We start from the raw sequence: 20,658 nt of genomic DNA on the forward strand, positions 1-20,658 counted from the left end.
ACCAATAGGACCTACCTGCGTCCAGAAACGCGGACGGGATACAACCAGGCTGCAGTCCAGGCCTTCTGCTCAGACTGACATGCATCATAGCGGGTACATCAGACACATTACATCAGGGGTGCAGAGAAGATCAAAAACCTGCTCTGCTATACACTCCTTTCTCTCGGATTGTGATTCTTACAAGTTGCTAATGTTTGGCCATACTGTTTGGGCGGATCCCTGCCACACGTCTACCCCAAAAATGTTCTACATGTTAAACTTGTTTTCCCTTTATTATTTTTCAGCTAAGCAATATCGCCTTGTGTTCACTACACCCCCCCCCCACGTATGCCGCATTCAGCGCACAACATGCCCTTATTATGAAAAGTAACATTGCCAGCAGCACCAAACACTAACCCAGGCATGGCTCACACTAACATTATCATGTGGAATGTAAGGGCCATGCACACACCATCATGCTGATATTTGATCTACTCTGATCTAAAATGCAGATTTGATCATGTGGCCCTCCTGCAGGAAACCCACCTGACACTCCCGGAATCTCATCTGCTCCGCCGTCGTTGGCATAGTCAGGTGTCTGCTGGCAGTTACTCATCCTATGCCAGGGGGGTACTGATCTGGGTGTGGGTGGGACCCCTTTTGTTGCAGAGGTGGTGAGGGTAGACCCAGGTGGAAGATATGTACTTTTAAGATGTTGCCTCAATGGGCTACGGCTAGTGCTGGGGAGATATATGCTCCTAACTCAGATCAGGCGACATTTCTCCTCTCCATAGCCATGTAGCAAAGTGGAGCAAAACCCAATGTCTGATAAATGGTTAGTTCAATGTTATCTTCAACACTACACTGGTTCGATCATCCCCCCCCGTCACGCACAGCCTTCGTATTAAAAATGCTCACGCATAGGGTGACTGGTTAAGTCACTGGTAGATATTTGGGGCTCACATTACCCCATCACAAGAGTGTACTCGCATTTCTCAGCACCTCATGGTCTGCACGTCCACCTCGACTGCATAATAGGATCACCAGCACTCTTTCCAACATTCGGTCATATTGCACACCTCGGCTGCAGACACTCGGATCATAATCCTCAATAGTTGCAACTACAATGGGAAACAGCCCCACAGGTTATGCAGGTTATGAGGGCTCCACAAATAACAGACTCATTTGAATGGTAAGCCTTTAGAGACCTTTAGGGGGTGATGACCTCAAAGGGATGCAAAACACGAGGAACTTGCTGCTCTACTAGAGCGCCTTAGGTGCATAAATTATGCTGGGCATTCTGCCGCACTCATGTGGCATCGGGTGCAGGTCGCTTTCTAACAAGGCTTATATGTCGGGAGCAGGCACATCACCCTATTCAAGCCCTATGGGGCAGCTGTTACACATGCAGCATGAAATGCATGCTGAATTGACTAAACACTATAGACCCCTATACGCCTCGACCACTAACTTTGACAACGAACATTTTGCAGCTTTTTTCTCTCAGATGCAGCTCTATCATCGACCCAATGCAAGGTGCAGAAATGGAGGAACCAATTTCACTTTTTAAAATTCATGAAGCCGCCAGAGCTCTTGCACTGGGTAAGACCCCTGAACCAGAGGTCTACCATCTGATTTCTATAGGACATATGAGCGCACATGAATACCTCAGTTGCATGCACTATACAACGCTGCGCTCAAGGCTGCCCTGCTCCCCATTTCACTGCATGCCCCACTGCTTGTCTCTCTGCCTAAGCCGAACAGGGACCCAAACTATCGCCTGCTTGCCCTGTTAAATACAGATTATAAAATCCTACCTAAGGTACTTGCTGGCCGTCTGACTCTGCTGGTATCTGCTCTGGTCCATGCTGACCAGAACCGCTTTATACCATTTCGTAGCACTTTGTTAAACCTGAGGCGTTTCTTCAGAGTCTCTACTTACTCCCCTTGGCAGTGGCCCCACTCCGGGTGTCTGGTTCTTGACCTCAAGAAGACCTCCGACTCCCTGGAGTGGTACTTCCTTTTTGCTGCTCTGATCAAATATGGAATTGAGGTCAGGTTTCTTCGCTTGGTCCGCTTGCTATACACAATGCCGAGGGCCAGGGTGAGGACTAGCCGGTACATTTCCCTTACAAATCCACCGCAGGACCCGGCCGGGATGCCCGCTGTCTCCACTTTTCTTCATCCTGGCAGTCAGGCCGATCGCAGTGGCCATTCCGGAGTGGGGGGCTGAATAGGGTATCCCCCAGGGAGACTGTACGCACATATTCTCACTATAAGTGGACGATATTCTGAAATACCTCAGAGACGCACGGTTGATCCCAATCGCGCTAGCCCAAACACTCACAGATTTTGCAGACCTAGACTGCGTGAAGCAGTTGCAATGGGTAGCGAGATGGCTGGCGGGACTTCAGTTATGCGACACTGTAGATGCTTCCCTGCCCTGGTCGATGGCGGCTATAAACCAACTATTGCACCCCTGGTGCTAAGCGCAGATCACCCGAGCTGCTACTTTTGGAGGTTGCATACCAGTGCTTCCGTAGGATTGTCTATATTACACAATCGATGTTGCCATATGCACCAGCGCTGCCCCTGCAAGGCATGCCATGAAGCAGTGCCATTACATCTGCCGCGGAGCTGTCTGACTGGCTAGAGGTGGAAATTCAAACGCTTGACGATTTCTATCAGGATGGTACCCAACACCCCAACAACACACTTACAGAAATAAATGACGTACCTGCTGGCTAGTTTCTACCGTATAACACACTGCTTGCGGCCCTAGGTAGAAAATGGTGGGACATGGCCATGGAACACACCACACAATTGACTATCCAGTATTTGCACATCACCATATGGTTCCGAGATTCACTGCGCCAACACACACAAGTGACTAATACCATTGAGGCAACACTGGGAAGCAGACAGACCTCGCCCCTTCACTGATAGGGAATGGGCTGAAGTGCTAAGCAGCCCCACCTATATTCCTCGCAACGCTTGCTTCCGCCTCATCAAGCATTGCATAATTCAAAGAGCATACCGAACCCCTGCCAAAATAAGCAAAATGCTACTTACCAGTATCATCTGTTCTTGGCATGTAGAGCTGTAGATTTGCATATTTATGCATAGTTCTCCATCTGGTGTTGGGCTCGGATGTTTGCAATTTGTTTTTGTCTTGGAAGAAGTCTTTGTAGTCACGAGGTAGGTGACTCCTCCTTGGGACGATAGTGTGCATGGCATCTCCAGATTGTTTTTTTGCCACGGAGGGTTATGATGGAGTTAGTAAGAATTAGAAAAGTTGTCAATCTGTAATATATCCAAGTAAGCTAGCGCTGGGACAGATAAAGGTATCCAGGGAGGCGGGTTGGCGCATATGGATCTACAGCTCTACATACCAAGAACAGATGCATACTGGTAAGTAGCATTATCCGTTCGAGCCATATGAGCTGTAGATCGTATACTTATGCATAGACTATACAGCAGTTATCCCCTTAGCGGTGGCTACCTGTATCTTTTGCAGTGATTTGAAAAAGTGTTCTTAATACAGCCTGTCACACACACTAGCTTGTTGTTTTGCTTGCACCTCTACACAACAGTGTTTTGTGAACGTGTGTGGTGTAGATCAAGTTGCTGCTTTACAGATGTCATCTAAGGGAATGTTCCCTAAGAATGCCATAGATGCCCCTAGTTTACGTGCGGAGTGAGCTCTAGGGGGAATGGTTAATGTGCGTTTGGCATAGCATATTTGGACGCATTTAACAATCCACCTTGCAATTCCTGATTTTGAGATAGGATTGCCCTAATGAGGTGGGAAGAAAGACACAAAAAGTTGTTTAGTCTTTCTAAAGGATTTTGTTCTTTCAATGTAGTAAAGTATCGCTCTTTTCACATCTAGCGTCTGAAGAGCTTGTTCTGCTACTGACTCTGGTAGATGGAAAAACAATGGGAGTTCTACAGACTGTTTAAGGTGGAAAGCAGACACGCCTTTAGGTAGAAATGTTGGGTTAGTCCTAAGAACCACTTTGTTACGGTGAATTTATAGAAATGGTTCTTGTATGGTTAATGCCGGGAGTTCACGGACTCTTCTGAGAGAGGTGATGGCAATCAGGAAAGCTACTTTGCAGGTGAGAAATTGTAATTCGCATTTATGCATAGGTTCAAATAGGGACCCATAAGTCTGGTAAGGACCATTTAAGTTCCATACTGGAGCGGTGGAACTCTAGGTGGAATTATTCTTTTAAGACCTTCCATAAAAGCTTTGATAGCTGGTACTCTAAACAAAGACAAGTGTTGTCCGTTTTGAAGATAAGCTGCTATGGCAGCGAGATGTAGTCTAATAGATGTATACGCTAGCTTACGTTGTTGTAGCTGTAAAAGGTAACAGATGAAGTTTTGAATGGAAGCATCTAGTGGGTTGATTTGGTGGTTTGTACAGTAATTACACATCTTTTCCACTTTGCGGCACACCAGGCTCTAGTGGTAGGGCATTTAGCCTCTTTACTGATGTTCATGCAGTCTGAGGGGACATTTGAGGTAGCAAAACTCTAAGATTTCAGGTGCCAGATCACAAAATTTTGTTGACTGGGATCTGGATGTCTTATCTCTCCATGGTGCCGAGTGAGAAGCTTGGGTGAGAGGCGTAACTTTTGATTAGGAACTACTGATAGTTCCAAGAGGGTTGTGAACCATGGCTGACGGGAGCAATCAAGATCACTGTGAGGGAACGCTGTTTGAGCTTCTGACCCACTAGCGGAATGAGTGGTAAAGGCGGAAAAGCGGAAGCAAATTTGCCTGACCAGTTCATCCATAGCACATTGCCTTTGGACAATGGGTGTGGATACCTGGATGCGAAGCTTGAGCAGTTTGCATTTTGGTGTGTGCCGAACAGGTCTATTTCTGGGTGACCCCACATTTGTAAGAATAGAAGCAGAACTTGAGGATGAAGTTCCCATTTGTGGATCTGCATCCGACGACTGAGCAGATCTGCAATCTGATTGTGTACTCCTTGTAGGTGTTCTGCAAGGAGATATATGTTCTGAGGAATGGCCCATTTCCATATGCTTTGAGCTAGGTGTTAAAGATGGAGAATGTGTGTCTTTCCCCCTGTTTTTATATGTAATACTAGGCTGTCAAGTTGTCAGTACAGACCAGAACAGCTTAGCCTACGAGGTGGAATTGAAAAGATTTTAACGCTAGAAAGATCGACAACAATTCCAGGAAATTTATGTGGAATTGTTTTTGTTGAGGTATCTATGGAACTGGGTCGAGGAAGGGCTGCCCTTTGGAAAGGTTTTGTGTGTTCCACCACTGCAGAGAGTGATGGGTGCGGTTGTCTCCCAACACCAGATCTGTTAGCTGACCTTGAACCTGGTTCCACTGATGTGCCAAAAGGACGAGTTTTACCTTCGTTAACGATGTATCTGGTAGAGATCCCCAGGCATCAGACTGGATCCGGAAAACTTTCCGAAGCAGCACCTCTGCGTGCCAGGGGCCAGTCCGCATGGCTCCGCCCAGACATCCACAGACGTGGCATCAGCGGAGCCATATATGCCCCACCCGGCACGCTGACGTCAGTGTACGTCGGATAAACTTCTCTACACCACAACAATTGAAGAAAAATAGAATCACAAAGGACAGTGCCAGGCACTGTATCCTGCAAACCAGTAGAAGGAAGAGCAGAGCACCACTGTGAGAAGCACCCCCACAAATGCGAAGGCCAAACCTCCAGTGGAGGTAGAGGAAGATGGGAAAAAACAGCAAGGCAGACAACTGAAGCTTGCAACTATAATGTATAACCGTAAAGGACCACAAGTCCAGAACATAGGATCAAGGACAATTTCACCAGAAGACGTCACCAGAAGAGACGTCGCAACCCCAAGAAAAAACCAATATAATGTGACAGAGAAGGGGAGAGCGGAGGGTGAGAAATTACCTGAATAGATCCCACACCGTACAATCCAGGTACAGGGTTGAAAAGAATGACGAGAGTTGCCGTGCACACCTATTTTTTGCTGTTCAACCGTGTATTCCAAATTTCTCTGTTTAAGCCACTTAGCGTGCTCCCTTGATGACGTGGTCCGCCCTTTGCCACGTTAGAGTTAAACAATCCGATAAAGTAGATGGGGCGGATAATGCCCCGCCTTTTATCACTCGTGTGTCAGCATTATCCGAGTAGTTAAACCTGTGGAGGAAGACGGCGTGCAGTCAAATGCAGCCATCGTGTGCACTAATGGGACTTTACGTTACAGGTATGGGAACGAGAGATAGCAAACCTTGGGTGAATAATGAAGGGAGAAAACACGAGGAACACGGGGTTGATATATTGGGCCCCGTTTGTGAGGTTCTGGAGGGTTTAACATCGCAGTAAGAGTGTGAGTCCTGGGGATTCTTTTTTCTAAGTACGATAGCAGTTTTGCTACGTTTTACGAGGGTAGCGTCTAAAACGTTTACAATTACGGGGAGATTCAAAAAGCAGTATAGTTATGTCATTGGGTTACGAATTGCATTGAAGTGTGGTTACTTAAGCAAAATGTTTATAGCAATGTTTCTTTTAATCTTACAGTGGACCCCTGAGGAAGGACTTTGAAAAGTTTGAAATGCATTGGGTGACATCATCATTGTAAATTAAGGATGTTATGTTTGACGCGTGCCCGGAAAAAGGCCTGTTGTGGCATATCCGTGGTATGAGAAGTGTCTTAAAACATTGGCTCATCATGTGTGGATATTAACTTGGAATTAAAGAATGAACACAAATCAAAATATGGAGTAAAATGGATTTATTAGCGCAAAACATTGAGAAAAGGCAAACGAATATGTGCAATTTTCAACGATTACTGCTGTGCGTCTGGATTTGGGGTGTAGTTACGCCCCATCTACTTTATCGGATTGTTTAACTCTAACGTGGCAAAGGGCGGACCACGTCCTCCAGGGAGCACGCTAAGTGGCTTAAACAGAGAAATTTGGAATACACGGTTGAACAGCAAAAAATAGGTGTGCACGGCAACTCTCGTCATTCTTTTGAAATCTACTGCCCATCCGCACGTAGCACCCACTTAAAGAAGGAACATGCCAAATGATTGATTTACAGATTCAGTTTCGAAAACACATGTGATAAAGCATATCTTTAATGCAGAAGAAGCTTGCTTGGGAACAGTTTGTTTTTGTGCTCACTATGCAAAAATGTGACCACCATGGACAGTTGCTTTGGATGTGGCATGATTACTTAACGTGAAATGTATAAAATGTATGAACAACGGAACGTTTTCGGTGCATGCAATAAGATCAATAGGGTGGGCGGGGGATAGTAAAGAATCATGTGGGATACACACACATGGTGCAGAAAGGATTGAAGAACACGCTGGGGATTGGATGCTTTTACTGGGTTTGTGTACAGAGGTATTATGGGAGGTGTAGGATGTTTAACTTGGAGGTCATTGATAGGTTGTGACACACGAGTGATAAAAGGCGGGGCATTATCCGAGTAGTTAAACCTGTGGAGGAAGACGGCGTGCAGTCAAACGCAGCCATCGTGTGCACTAATGGGACTTTACGTTACAGGTATGGAAACGAGAGATAGCAAACCTTGGGTGAATAATGAAGGGAGAAAACACGAGGAACACTGGGTTGATATATTGGGCCCCGTTTGTGAGGTTCTGGAGGGTTTAACATCGCAGTAAGAGTGTGAGTCCTGGGGATTCTTTTTTCTAAGTACAATAGCAGTTTTGCTACGTTTTACGAGCGTAGCGTCTAAAACGTTTACAATTACGGGGAGATTCAAAAAGCAGTATAGTTATGTCATTGGGTTACGAATTGCATTGAAGTGTGGTTACTTAAGCAAAATGTTTATAGCAATGTTTCTTTTAATCTTACAGTGGACCCCTGAGGAAGGACTTTGAAAAGTTTGAAATGCATTGGGTGACATCATCATTGTAAATTAAGGATGTTATGTTTGGCGCGTGCCCGGAAAAAGGCCTGTTGTGGCATATCTGTGGTATGAGAAGTGTCTTAAAACATTGGCTCATCATGTGTGGATGTTAACTTGGAATTAAAGAATGAACACAAATCAAAATATGGAGTAAAATGGATTTATTAGCGCAAAACATTGAGAAAAGGCAAACGAATATGTGCAATTTTCAACGATTACTGCTGTGCGTCTGGATTTGGGGTGTAGTTACGCCCCATCTACTTTACAGGGTTGAAAAGGACACATGGCATATGAGCATACAGCCAAAATCACGTAAACGGCAGAGTAGAGCAATGAAAACCGAATGAGCACGGTGTCGGAGTGAAGTGAAAAAGTCACCCAGTAGAAAGGCAAGCCACCCAGAGGGAGGAGAGTATAGAAAACCCCACCTGAAAATGTCCTCGCAGAACAGGGAGGACGGGCGGGTGTGAATGAATCTGCTGCTAGACTGTGTCTCTACCAGATACATCGTTGCCAAAGGTAAGTAACTCGTCCATCTAATAGAGACACCTAGCTGCAGATTCCTTAACTTAGAATAGATACCAAAGCCATACCCATAGAGGAGGCAAGTCTGCCACTGAACCCCATGAAATTCCAGAGGGAACGTAGCCTTCAACAAGGTGACGAAACACAGGGGGACCGCAAGCCAGAGCAGCCACACCAAACCATGAAGATCATAAAAGAGCGGAAAACATGGGGAGGCAAAGGCACCACAAGCCGTCCAAGAACAGCATGAAAACCTCCATATGTTTACCGGGTGAGAGAAAGAAAATACATACTAGATATGTAGGTATGAAAAGGAAAGTGCAGGACTTCGCAAGATGTGGAACTGAACCTAGGGTCTGATAGATCTGCAGGATCCGGCGTGCTAACCGTTAGGAAGATCCAGAGAGAAGGCAACTTGTATGACAGAGTTAGCCATGCCGGTGCAGTATGCATACCAGCGGCAAGAAGCACTGTTGAAACCCGCACCAGCAAAAATACATGTGACAGCAGTGGCAGGATGCCAACCCACAGCCAGAAAATGCCGGTGTTACGAGAAACAGAAGGCCCGCCAGTACATAGTCGGTCTGTCACAGATATGTGAAAGGGCTGACGGCAACCAGCAGATGCGCTCAAAACAGGACTTACAGTAAGAATGATAGCCAAGCGCACGACTGGAAGGTACATAAGCAGACCGCGTAGACATTAGAACCACATGAAGTATAGACAGACCCTCTTAAAGGGTAGCGTGAACAGCTCAGATGCGAGAGACGCAACAGCAAGAAGGCAACTAACAAAAAGAGGACAAGGCAAGCCGGACACCCATATAAGACCTTATAGCACAAGCAGACCAGGTCAAAGACCACGGACACCACATGAAGGAACTTTGCCAGCAAGATACTACTGTGTAAGAGCACAGCAGACATCGAATAAGAAGAAAAAAGCTCAAATTGAAGCGTAACAACAATAGACTAGGGCATGCGAAAAGTACCAACTGACATGTGGAAGCAGAACTGGACAGGGCAATGTCCGTGCCCATAAGCGACATCCGCCCCTCGCCCGGGAGGAACGACGGTCCCCCGCAAGACAGAGGAGGAGATGGAGCTAGGCACAATAGTAGAAACAGTCTGGACCAACCTAAAGGTCCCGGGACCCAAGAAGTGAGTATCCTGAAGAGTACACTCCCCTTGAGAGTGTTATAGAAAGAACCCAAAGCAGAAGGGTGGAAAACACCTCTGCGGAAGCAGCAAAGAATGTGGAAAAACTGCTTTTGGGAAAGTGGACTGGAAACGAGGCCATAAGAAAATGTACAGCAGAGACGGACATGGTAAATCCGCTACCTTGAAAGACAAGCCCAGTAAGGGTTGTGTATCCAAGTTTGCACCAATAGTAATAAGCGTGCTGCACCACGGCTTTTGTCCCTGGCGCAATGCGAGGACAGGGCGACAGCCGTGAAAGAACTGTGCCTGAAGTGAAGGGAACAAGGGACCCGAAAGACCGTGGCTGTCAAAAGAAGAGCAGCCACAATAGACCAGAGGATCACTGCAACTCTTAAAAAACATAATGATCTCATCAAGGCAGGCGAGGGAGAGGCAGCATGGCAAGGAACCCAAGCATAGGCCCAGAAGCACTACAGACAACTGGAGCCAAATGCAACCGAAGTGCAATAGAGCGCTGCTAAAGGGAGGATCGCAGCAGTAAAATAGGACAGCCTGACCCCCAGAAAGGTGTCCATGAGGAAGACTCCATAGGAGCGTACCTGCGAGCGGGGGTCCTCTTGAGTAAAACACACATTCAGAGGAGTGGAAGGATGATAGAACCAGCCATCCAGTTGTACTGAATGAATACCGAAAGGCAAAACAACCGCTTACACTATCCAGGCACTATGCGAGAGCCTGGGTCTGTGTTTCTTTTTTTTAATGAAATAAATCAAACCAACAAGGCAACATTGCCTACGTCAAAGAAAAACATAGGGCAGGAAGTCGTGCCGCAAGATTTACGTTAGCCCTGGCAAGAGGCGGGAGACCGGCGAATCCGCGTGATGGTCAAAAAGGTCCTCACTATTGAATGGCAGATCCCTAAGAGCATCCCGAACATCGTCTGGGAAACAACAGTCAAGCAGCCATGCATGGCGGAGCAAAGCCACAGACCGAGCAAGAGCTCGTACCACCGAGTCAGTGGCTTCAAGGGAAGAACGGAGGGAAAATTGCGCCATTCCCCTGCCATCATGAAGAAGGCGAAGCAATTCTACCCGCGGGCCTTCTTGAATCGAAGGAAGAAGGTTCTAAACCAAGTCCCAAAGGGTAGAAGATGCGCGTGCGAACACGCATGCCGTATTTAATGCGCAGATGCCAGCACTGGCAGAGGCGAAAAGCTGGCGACCACACGTGTCCAACCACCTAGACTCCCTAGTGGGCGGTAACAGTGGCAAGGCGGAGGAAGACTAAGTCAAAAGCCGCCTGAACAACTAGGCCCTGAGGTCTAGGGTGAAGGGATAGGCAGAGCGGATCATCTGGGGCAGGATGGTGTCGACGAGCTTTGGCCCGATCCAGTGGGTTACCAGAGGAAGACCAAGTCCATGTGCCAAGCATGATGTCGAACAAAGATGCCCCAAGGAGCAGCAAAGGCTCCACCTCAACCGGCTTCTTGTGGAGAAGATCCAACAAAGGATCAGAAGCCAGGTAAACCACAGGGGGCTGAAAACGAAGAACAGCTGCCGCCTTGTGAATAGCCCGTCAGTAGGCAGCACTAGCCTCAGTTGCCATCCGGGAAGGTGACAATAAACCATCGGTAGGAGACGGTTGGAGACTAACCCGTCCACTAGACAGCAAAACTGTAGGAGCAGGAGGCTAATCCGAAGGCCACGCAACACAAGGTACCTGCACCATGGACCGAAACAACCTCAGATCTGGGGAGTCCAGAGGAGCGTCAACCTCTTGCATAAGAAGAGGCGTAGGCGCAGGCACCAGCGTTGACCGATGCCATGTGGGAGTCGCTCCGACGTTCGAGGAGCGGGTGGTACACCAACCTCATGCAAAATAGGAGGCGTGGACGTCGGCACTGGCATCGACTGACGTCGAGTCAGAGTCATCTGGACGTCGACGGCCTCGAAAGGGGACTCTGCCTGGGAGCCGTCCGACGTCGACCCCACTGCAACATGTGGAGAGGAAAAACATCGACAGGGCGTCGAGCCCGGTGCCTCCTCGGACGACCAGGGCTATGCGGTGACTAAAGGGGTGGGCTGGACAGGCAACTAGGAGGACTCTCTGGGCTGTGTCCCATCGGCGTCGTATCGGCTCCGGAACCAGAGTCAATGCATACAGCCGACACCGAGGACAAATCCGCCGGCGGGGACCCGACATGAGTGCCTTCCACCTTTATGGGAACTGAAGGCGCACCAGCGAGAAGGGGTGATCCAAAGTAAGAATGGAGCGCTTTTGAATAAGCCTCCATTTGGGCCAGCGTCACTACAACTCCTGGGAAGGGAGGGTATAGAGGAGACGACTGCCGACGCACGTGGCTGGCAAAGAGCGAGAGGAACGGGCGCCTTTGTCACGGGTATGGGAGGAAGACCTCCGCGACTTACGCTTGTGCTTACCAGCCTCCGAACAACGTCCACGGGAACGACCTCGGGAATGGGCTCAATCCCGAAAGGGAGAGCGTCGACGCGAAGGTGCAGAACCGGACAGCCATGCAGCCAGCAATTTCATACAACACTCTCTTAAGGACTTCGGTTTCATTTGCTGCCAGGCGTCGCACTCTTTGGAGTCATGGTGCACTCCTAGGCACCCCATACAGATGGTGTGCGGGTCCGTTATAGACATCTGACGTACACAGGTCTCACACGCCTTAAAGCCCGAAGGCATTGTACACTGTTCCGGGATGCCAAAGGCGTTGAGAAGACCTGAAAAATAGGCCAAGGAACCGCTGGTTTTCCAGAATCCGCGTTGGGAAGCGGAAAAGAAGACAACGGACTTCAGCACGCCGGGAGGGGCATATATGGCTCCGCTGACGTCACGCTTGTGGACGACGTCAGGGCGGAGCCGTGCGGTGCTGCCCCCAGCACACAGAGGTGCTGCTGTGGAGAGTTTTCTGGATCCAGTCTGACGCCTGGGGATATTCTCAGTTCAGGAATGTGCAGCTAGATAGCTCTATCAGATACTCCTGTAAGGGACACATTTGGAGTCTTGCATAAGGGACGATGAGAATGCAAGAGGCCATCATCCCGATTAGCTGCATGAACACTCGAGCTGGCAGTGAGTGTAGAGGCTGAAATTTTTTCAATAGAGCTTATATGGCGGTTATTCTGACTGGGCAGGGGTATGCTATAGCTTTTGAAGTGTATATGGTAGCCCCTAGATATTGTTGTATGCTGGATGGTTGGAGGTGGGATTTACCATGAATCCCAAATCGTGAAGCAGTTGGAATGTTTTGTGTGTGCCAGCAGCTGCTGTGCGACCTGGCTTTTATGAGCCACTCATCCAGATAAAGGAAGACATGAATGTGTTGCCTTCGTATGTGGGCCGCAACTACTGCTAGACACCTAGTGAAGACACTGGGGGCTGTAGTCACCCCAAAAGGGAGGACTTTGAATTAGTAGTGTTGGCCGTCTATAACGAACCTGAGATATTGCCTGTGAGCGGGGTGAACGGGAATATGAGAGTAATCGTCCTTTAAGTCCAGAGAGGAGATAAAGCCGCCCTGTTGAAGCAGTGGGAGCACCTGTTGGAGAGTGACCATGTGGAAGTGATACGACTGAATGTAGAGGTTTAGGGGTCTGAGGTCCAATATGATCCTGAGAGAGCCGTCCTTTTTTGGAATTCGGAAATAGTGGGAGTCAACTCCTGTGCCTTGATGAGGCAATGGGACTGGTTCTATTGCATGTTTTTGTAATAGAGAGAGAACCTCTTGTTTGAGAAGTATCAGATGTTCTGAGGATTTTGGACGCTGTCTGGGAGGAATATCTGGGGGAGTAGAGGTGAGTTCCAGGCAAAAACCATACTGGATAATTTGTCTTACCCATTTGTCTGTTGTGATTGAATTCCAGACAGGTAGGAAGTGCAAGAGATGTCCTCGACAGGAGGGGATGATCGGGGGGGGGGGGGGGGGGGGGGAAGTGCAGGGAAGTCCCTGTTTGGTGGGAGAGGAGCTGCAGTTATTGTTGCTGTGACCTCTTCCCTTACCATTGTTGCCTCTGTAGCCTCTGCGAAAGTATCCTTTTGAAGACGTTTGAGTCGGGCTCTTATAGGAAGAACAGGGATGTTTAGAGCCAATGGTTTTGGATCCAGCCCTGTAGGAGCAGTGAAAAAAACCTCTAGGGAAAGGGATTTGCAAGGAGCCCATGGACATATCAGTGTCCATATCGTTTTTCACTATTTCTAAAGATGCACTTGATCAAAGGGCTGATTAAAAATAGCTGATTGGACCTCTTGTTTGAATCCGGAGACCAGGAGCTAAGCTTGCCTGCGCAACGAAACACTAGTGTTAATGGCATGAGATGCAGTTAATTGAGGTGTTTGTGATCAATTCCCCCTCTAGTATAAGGTCGTTGTCTTTTTGTTTGTACTGGTCAGGAAGGTGTTGCATAAGCTTTTCGAGTTCATCAAAGTGCACCCTGTCGTACCTGGCTGATAAAGCTTACCACACATCTTTGGTCTTGTGCTTCGGTGCCGAAGGTGACTTTTCGACACCGGAATGGGGCTGGCTCGAGCCTGAGCTAGAAGGCTTGTCTTTAGGTTTTATAGCCGGGCCCGAGGGTGGGGCGTCTGAATCATGTTACTGGTGTCGACCTGAGCCCGAGGGCACTACTTGAGCCTTCGATTTGGGTTTTGGGAGAGGGGTTTTGGTACCCATGTACTGAGCCAGGGTGATTGTCTCCTCTTCAACGTTGGAGCCATCGGCCTCGGAGAGGTCTTCTTCATCACCTTGTCGCTCTGGCTGGACATTGTGATCTGCTCCGAATATGTCTGGAATTGAGGTGCTTCTGCGAGACATTTCGTAACTTCGAACAAGACGATCACAGATGGTTTTCTTTGACCTGAACGATGCACAGGCCTCGCAGTTTCTGTCTTCATACTCCGGGGAGAGGCAGAGATTACAAACCTCGTGCAATTCGTGTGTGGGAAGTTAGCACCACACCTGGAGCACTTTTTTAAATGGAGTCCTTTCCATTGACTGCAGGCGTGGTCAACGCGGATAGGCCCAATGGCCCGCGTTAAAGGTCGAGGAGTTTGTTTTTAAAGATTCACGTCGAAAGGGAAACGCGATCAAGTTAATACCATCGAGTGGAGAGGAATTGCGTGTCGAAGGGGGTTCGAAACTAATGTCGACCCGGAGCGCAGCAAATCACATCCGAACCTGATGGCGGAAAAAAACAATCTGGAGATGGAGTTGATGCCCATGCACACTATCGTCCAAAGGAGGAGTCACTCCTCCTAAGCCCTGAAAGTGTAAGGAAACTGTTCTTTGCCGGTGCTCTTCAGGTTTCGACGAAAGTGACCTTATGGCTGTGGGAACCAGTTACAAGGCAGCAAAGTAGAGCGACATTGAAGTCAAAGTATGGTAAGTAGAGGTGGGAAAAAAGTTGTTCTATTGATTACACAAGGTCTTGCAGACAGCGCATGTGCGCTTACTAGGCTCGACCTAAAATGATGCACACACAACATGGCATCATTTGCATTCGTGCCCCAAAGACCCTTCTTTCAAAGTGAAAGGAAGCGCTTTTATAGTCAGGTGAGGAGGGGGGCTGTTCTGAACGTTCACACATACCAGATGGCTGGGACAGAACTTGCCTGACTGGCAATCAGCAAGTAGTGACTAGGGGAGCGGGGTGGGGCTCTACGGAGACAGCAGCCTATCTCTGTATGACGTGCACCAGACTGAGGAAAACCCGCTGCCGAATTTAGGCTCCCCACCCAGCTGCAAAACAAGATTACAACATAGAAAGGGACCCAAAGCAGCTTCTGAGTAGGAAAGCAAATTGCATGAATAATTTTCTCAGCAGAGCAATGCCAGTCCAAGGGACCGCCAATTTTTGAAGTAATTCCTTTTCCCTCAAAGAATCCTATTTTTAAATGTTTTATTTGATGACAATTTGCTCTCATGCAGTTCTGAGGAACAATAAAGCATAAAGAGGAGCAGTAAATTAAGTGTCTGTTTAGCATGTAAAGGAGTTTGGTAAGCGCACTTTTTTTTTGTTGAGTAGCTTGGTAAGCACGTTTTTCTGTTGTTGGGTTGCTGTGTGTGTGTTTTGAACGTGGAAGGCTAAAATGTCCAGAGAGCATTATTTGCTTTGCAAATAAACCAGTAACAGGAAACTAATAAAATGAAACATGAAAGCAGGCTCAATGCAAGATTTACAGGCCTATCGGCGCTGGAAATTGATAGGGAAAGGGAGCAGCTGTGTGACCAGACATCCATCCCATGCTGCCTGCAGATGCAGGCAAGAGAAAACCATTTAAGGTAAAATCGTGCTGGAGGCTGTAATTAAAACATCAAGAGTAAAAACACATGTAACAGGGTGCCTTCATGACAGGTTACAAGAAGCGAAAAGGCGGTACTAACGAGGGACTACTACGCCTATTGATCAATGAAAAGTCACTATTTACAAAGGACAATGATAGGAGCCAATTAAAAAGATGGGACGGACCTTCATGCCCATTTCCTGACTACAGCATGTCTCAAAGATACAGCGCAAGAGCTGCCTAGGCGAGACCTAAAACCAGCACCACCTACGCAACCGGGGGAACCTTTCTCCTCGACTTCATGGACTGTGTGAGTAGCCACAGACAAAATCAACAACATGTGTGCGGAGAGGAAAACAGATTTGCTTTCTTTCAGTGACCCTAAACAGCAGCATGTGGCAGCACTATTTTGGAGCAGGGTAATGAGATCAGACGGAAGACGGACATGGTGGGCTATCAAAGATTTTCAGGAAGAAATATCATGTTTGTATAATATAAACTAAGCATGGAATCCAATTAAAAAGTTCCAGACAGTTGCAATTAGAAATAATTAAAAGGATTCTTCTCTAAAAGACGAAATTATGTAATCTTTAAACCCTATTATTAAGGGCATTGAATTGAACAGTTACTAATTTGATTGCAGCAATCACTAAGAAGGCAAATTTAAGGCGCTACAATTTGCAGAAAGAGGAAAAAACAGATACAAACTATAACAGATACATACAAATACTGGCTCAAGAAAATGAGAATTAGCTACAAATGTGTCCTAACAAAATACTTGAAACTTGTGATCGATTTGTTACCATTTAGCCGTTATTAATTATTCTTTGCATTTAACAGCACTGCAAGGGTGGCCTACTCCTCCTTCTAAGTACTTATTTTAAATTGTATAGCATAAGTGTTGCGTTTATTGCCAATTTAGATCACATAGATCAAACGTCAGGCCTCCTTTTTGTGCAGCTAGTATCATTGTTGAAGGCTAAGAAACTCAATTCAGTCCCTTTAAGACTCTCAGAGAGTTATCTGTTGCAGTTGAAAATGGACGAAGGTTTGGTCGCTCTTTCGGACAATGTAACTTTAATAAATATCTAGAGAGAACTAATGAGACAGGAAGATTTATATAATCATTCAGCGATCTCTTGATGGAGAGGATACAATTACACAGTGATACAAATGTAGATACATCTCACATGAAAGTGTAACTTAGTTATACATTATTTGCCAACAATATAAACCAATATGCAGTTTTGAGTTAAGACTAACCTCCCACAGATGTCCAACGATAGGGGCGTCTGCCCAGGCGTGTTCCATGTTCATGCCCATTTTACCGTTTTTGAATGCTACGAAGCTAATTGATTTATCAAACCACCTAACAGAAAAAGAAAGGATACACCAATTGTTTAGGTTCTTATAAAACTGTAGAAAAATCTCCTACTTATACACTTCCCATAAACTGTAGCCATTCAAAGCAACAAAAGGCGACCAGTGGAGAGCTTGCATAGGTTTCAACCACATTGTCAATAGCATGGAGGTGCATTACAGTCCATCGTATTTTCACCACTATGCAACTAATCAGATAGGAAACACCATATGCAAATCAGACTTGGCCCACCCCGATTACAATGAGAATAAGTAAACAATTACCTAGGTAGATTGAAATCATTAAAGACCCACATGCTTTGCCTATTTGTTCCATCGAGTGGGTTGTCAGTTAAGGGCCACGTATTCATCTGTAAAGCGTTTTTTGTGGATATCTTTTATGTTTGTGATCATGTGTAGAGACATTTTTGTAGAGTTCCAATTCTTGTGGAGGTAGGGTTTGTAACAGGTGCATTATAATATCCCCAATCTGCAGATGTTTTTAAATAACTGACTTTTAATACATGGATCGTAATAGTCACATGCTTTGCAAAAAGATGCACTTGCTGTTTGTGTGCAAGTCAGGATTTAAACAAGAACAATGTGACATTAAGTTGAATGTAATGTGAGTACCGACTCCCTATGTATCTGGTCTTGAACTGTGTATTTAGAGTTAAGTTTTGAAAATGTGTGCACCTGTGCGTGGCAACAGGTTACCATAGGTAGGATGTCTGGTGACTTTGTATTCTAGTGTGCTCCATATAACACTGTAGGTTTGTTTTCTTCCTCTGTGTGACATAACTACATGTCCTTTTTACTCCCTACACTGCAGCAGTCTATTGCAATAGGGAGTGCAAATCTGTTCATCTTTCTAAAAAGTATCCCTGCTCTTTCTCAGAAACCAACCTTCCCTGTTGACTACTACTTGAAATGAACAAATTACTTTGACCGGTTGTGATCAGCGTGACCTACACATTTGCCTGGCTGTGAAAACCTGGAAGGAGAATTATAAAGACTAAGGTGTGTTTCCTTTTGAGTGAAGTAGTTTGCACTTTGCTTCCCTGCAGTCCCAGCACCAACCCCAAGGTTGAGAAATAATGGTCCTCTGGGCAAAAGACTTTGAACTTCAATTGCAGTTTTAAATACCTGCAGTGCAGATAAGATTCTTGAGAACCGAATCTTGATGGTGGCTCTCTTCGCGGAGGACTGGGTCCAATAATTCCTCGACTTTTGGTAAACTGAACTTATGCGACCCAAGGGTCGAGAAAAAAAAAAAAGGAGGCGGACAAATGGGAAGAGTAACAAAAATGCAATGTTTTCATCTAAGCACACAAGTTTGAGATGCCGTCTTTTTCGGTTTTGAACATAGAGTTTCCCTAACTGGAATGAAATTTAGGCTTGAAAACTTTCTGGGGATAGCGTCATCCTCTTCTTTACGACGTGAGTGAGTTTACGATTTTTCATTTTACACATCAATTTTTGTGATGCTTCATTTTCAGCCTTCATCATTTTGGGTCCTGTGAAATCATGTCATTGTGTTAAGGTATTTCTGGGCCAAAAAGTCTTACGAAATTGATACCATTGTCTGTGTTGATTGCTATTTCAGTGTAACATTTTCTTTTACTCTTTGAAGCCTCAATGCTTTTCTGGTATTCCACACCTGTTGCTCTTAGTTGTATGCCGTCTAGTTTTATTCTCCATCGATGGTTCGTTTCATGGAAGCAACAAAGGGCTTTTAGGTCTTGGGATAGTAATTTTTAACGTTAGCACAGCAGTAGTCTTTGATATTGGTACAGTGTTCCCTCTTTTTAATAACTGTGTGACGTATTATTTTAAATTGTGCATTTCACGAAGCCTCCTTCTCTCCACAGTATTGGGTTTCAGCGACCACTTATAGGCTGGTAATTACAAACCACCATTCAAAGTCATGCCGTACAGCACAACATGTTTCTGTATTCCAAGGTCAACAGTGTTGGGCTTCAATTCTCAAACAAGCAAATCAAGTTGTCTCTTGATGGCCCCATGGTAAGCAGCAAGGCTAATCCATCCATGGAAACTAGTAATGACCCTCAGTTCAAAACGCAGACCGAGGGTTTACCATAACACAAAGGTAGTTCAGCCTGAAGAAGTCAGCCTCACCCGCTGTCCATTGCCCAAAACACAGAAGTGAACTACACCGTCGTGGTCCCGTCAATAATCATTATTCATACCAAAGACCCGTCATCAACCTATTAGTATAAGATGGAACACATGCCTGAGGCACTGTAGACACTGGTGGATGACATAACGGAGTACTGTTATGGACACACTTACAGTTGAAATCTATGATGCAAGGTTTAACAGAAAAACAAGTTTCACTTTTCCATAAAAAAGACAAGATGCTGTATGTATGTAAGCTATTTCAATCTTTAAGATGTATGCAGCAATTTAATTCTGCACATAGTAAACCTGCATGTCATGCCCAATGTTATCAAAATTTGTAATATAGCTGCAGTGAACACTTGCAGTAGCTTATGACCAGAGGTTTCAATGCATATTCTGATTCGTTCTGCCATTGTGCAGTGAAAATAAGGAAACATGGTGTCCTAAGCTCTTCGCAGGATTCTACCGTTATGTTTATATACACCACCTTGTCATTTCATTACATATTGATAAAGGGGCTACGGTATGGGACAAGAATAACGCACCTATCATAACATTTGCCGTGCAGCAGAGATTTGGCGTAGCTATCCAACGAGGTCCCAGGATCCTCCCTGTTATACCCCTGTTCCGTGTCATCCAAAGTGACAAAGAAAGCAGCTCTTTCCACAGCTTCCACGGACTGCTTGTTCTTTCCATTTGCAAAATGGGACTTACGAGCTTTTGCCCAAGGTATTCTGCAAACGAGAAGTAAGATGTGTCAGCAAATTTACATAACGGACCATTAGATGAAGATAACAAACACATAATACAATCTTTCCAATATACAATCTATACACGATATATACAGTCTGTGATTTTACATATCTGTATTTATACAAATATAGTTCTAGTTTGTGAGGCCTCCTATGTGTTGTATGTTTCAATCTGTTCCAGCTTGTGCCTTCATAGAGCACTCATACGTATGCTGAAGCCTAACCCTAGAACTCCTCGCCTCTTAAAGTCTGATGACAACATTAATGTCTTATGCCTGACTTCCAGCCACAAAACACATCTCCACCGAAACCATCCCTCTTGAACTTTCTCCACCGAAACCATCCCTCTTGAACTTTCTGCCCTACAATTATCTGCCAACCATCAGCCTGAACATCCAACCCCCATCCTGCATCCCACTCAGCTCATGCCACCTTCCCAGGCTTTTGAGATACATCTGACTGAGATGTAATAAAAAGAACAATTCTGAACTTGAAAGTGTTCAATGCGTCTCTCCTTAAA

The 20,658-nt window shown here is 46.0% G+C and overlaps 1 protein-coding gene across 4 annotated transcripts in view; it reads right to left on the bottom strand.

Moving 5' to 3' along the window:
* CPT1A (carnitine palmitoyltransferase 1A) overlaps positions 1-20,658 on the bottom strand; it is a 404,991-nt gene that overhangs the window by 154,988 nt on the left and 229,345 nt on the right. For all 4 annotated transcript variants that reach the window (XM_086957836.1, XM_086957839.1, XM_086957840.1 and 1 more), the window contains exons 11-12: positions 19,932-20,120; positions 17,149-17,254 (exon numbers count right to left, since the gene is read on the bottom strand). In XM_086957836.1, coding sequence (XP_086813962.1) covers positions 17,149-17,254; positions 19,932-20,120 — 295 coding nt within the window. The remainder of the gene's footprint in view (positions 1-17,148; positions 17,255-19,931; positions 20,121-20,658) is intronic.

Source organism: Lissotriton vulgaris, chromosome 2_1 (genome assembly GCF_964263255.1).
Source record: "Lissotriton vulgaris chromosome 2_1, aLisVul1.2, whole genome shotgun sequence".
NCBI lineage: Eukaryota > Metazoa > Chordata > Amphibia > Caudata > Salamandridae > Lissotriton > Lissotriton vulgaris.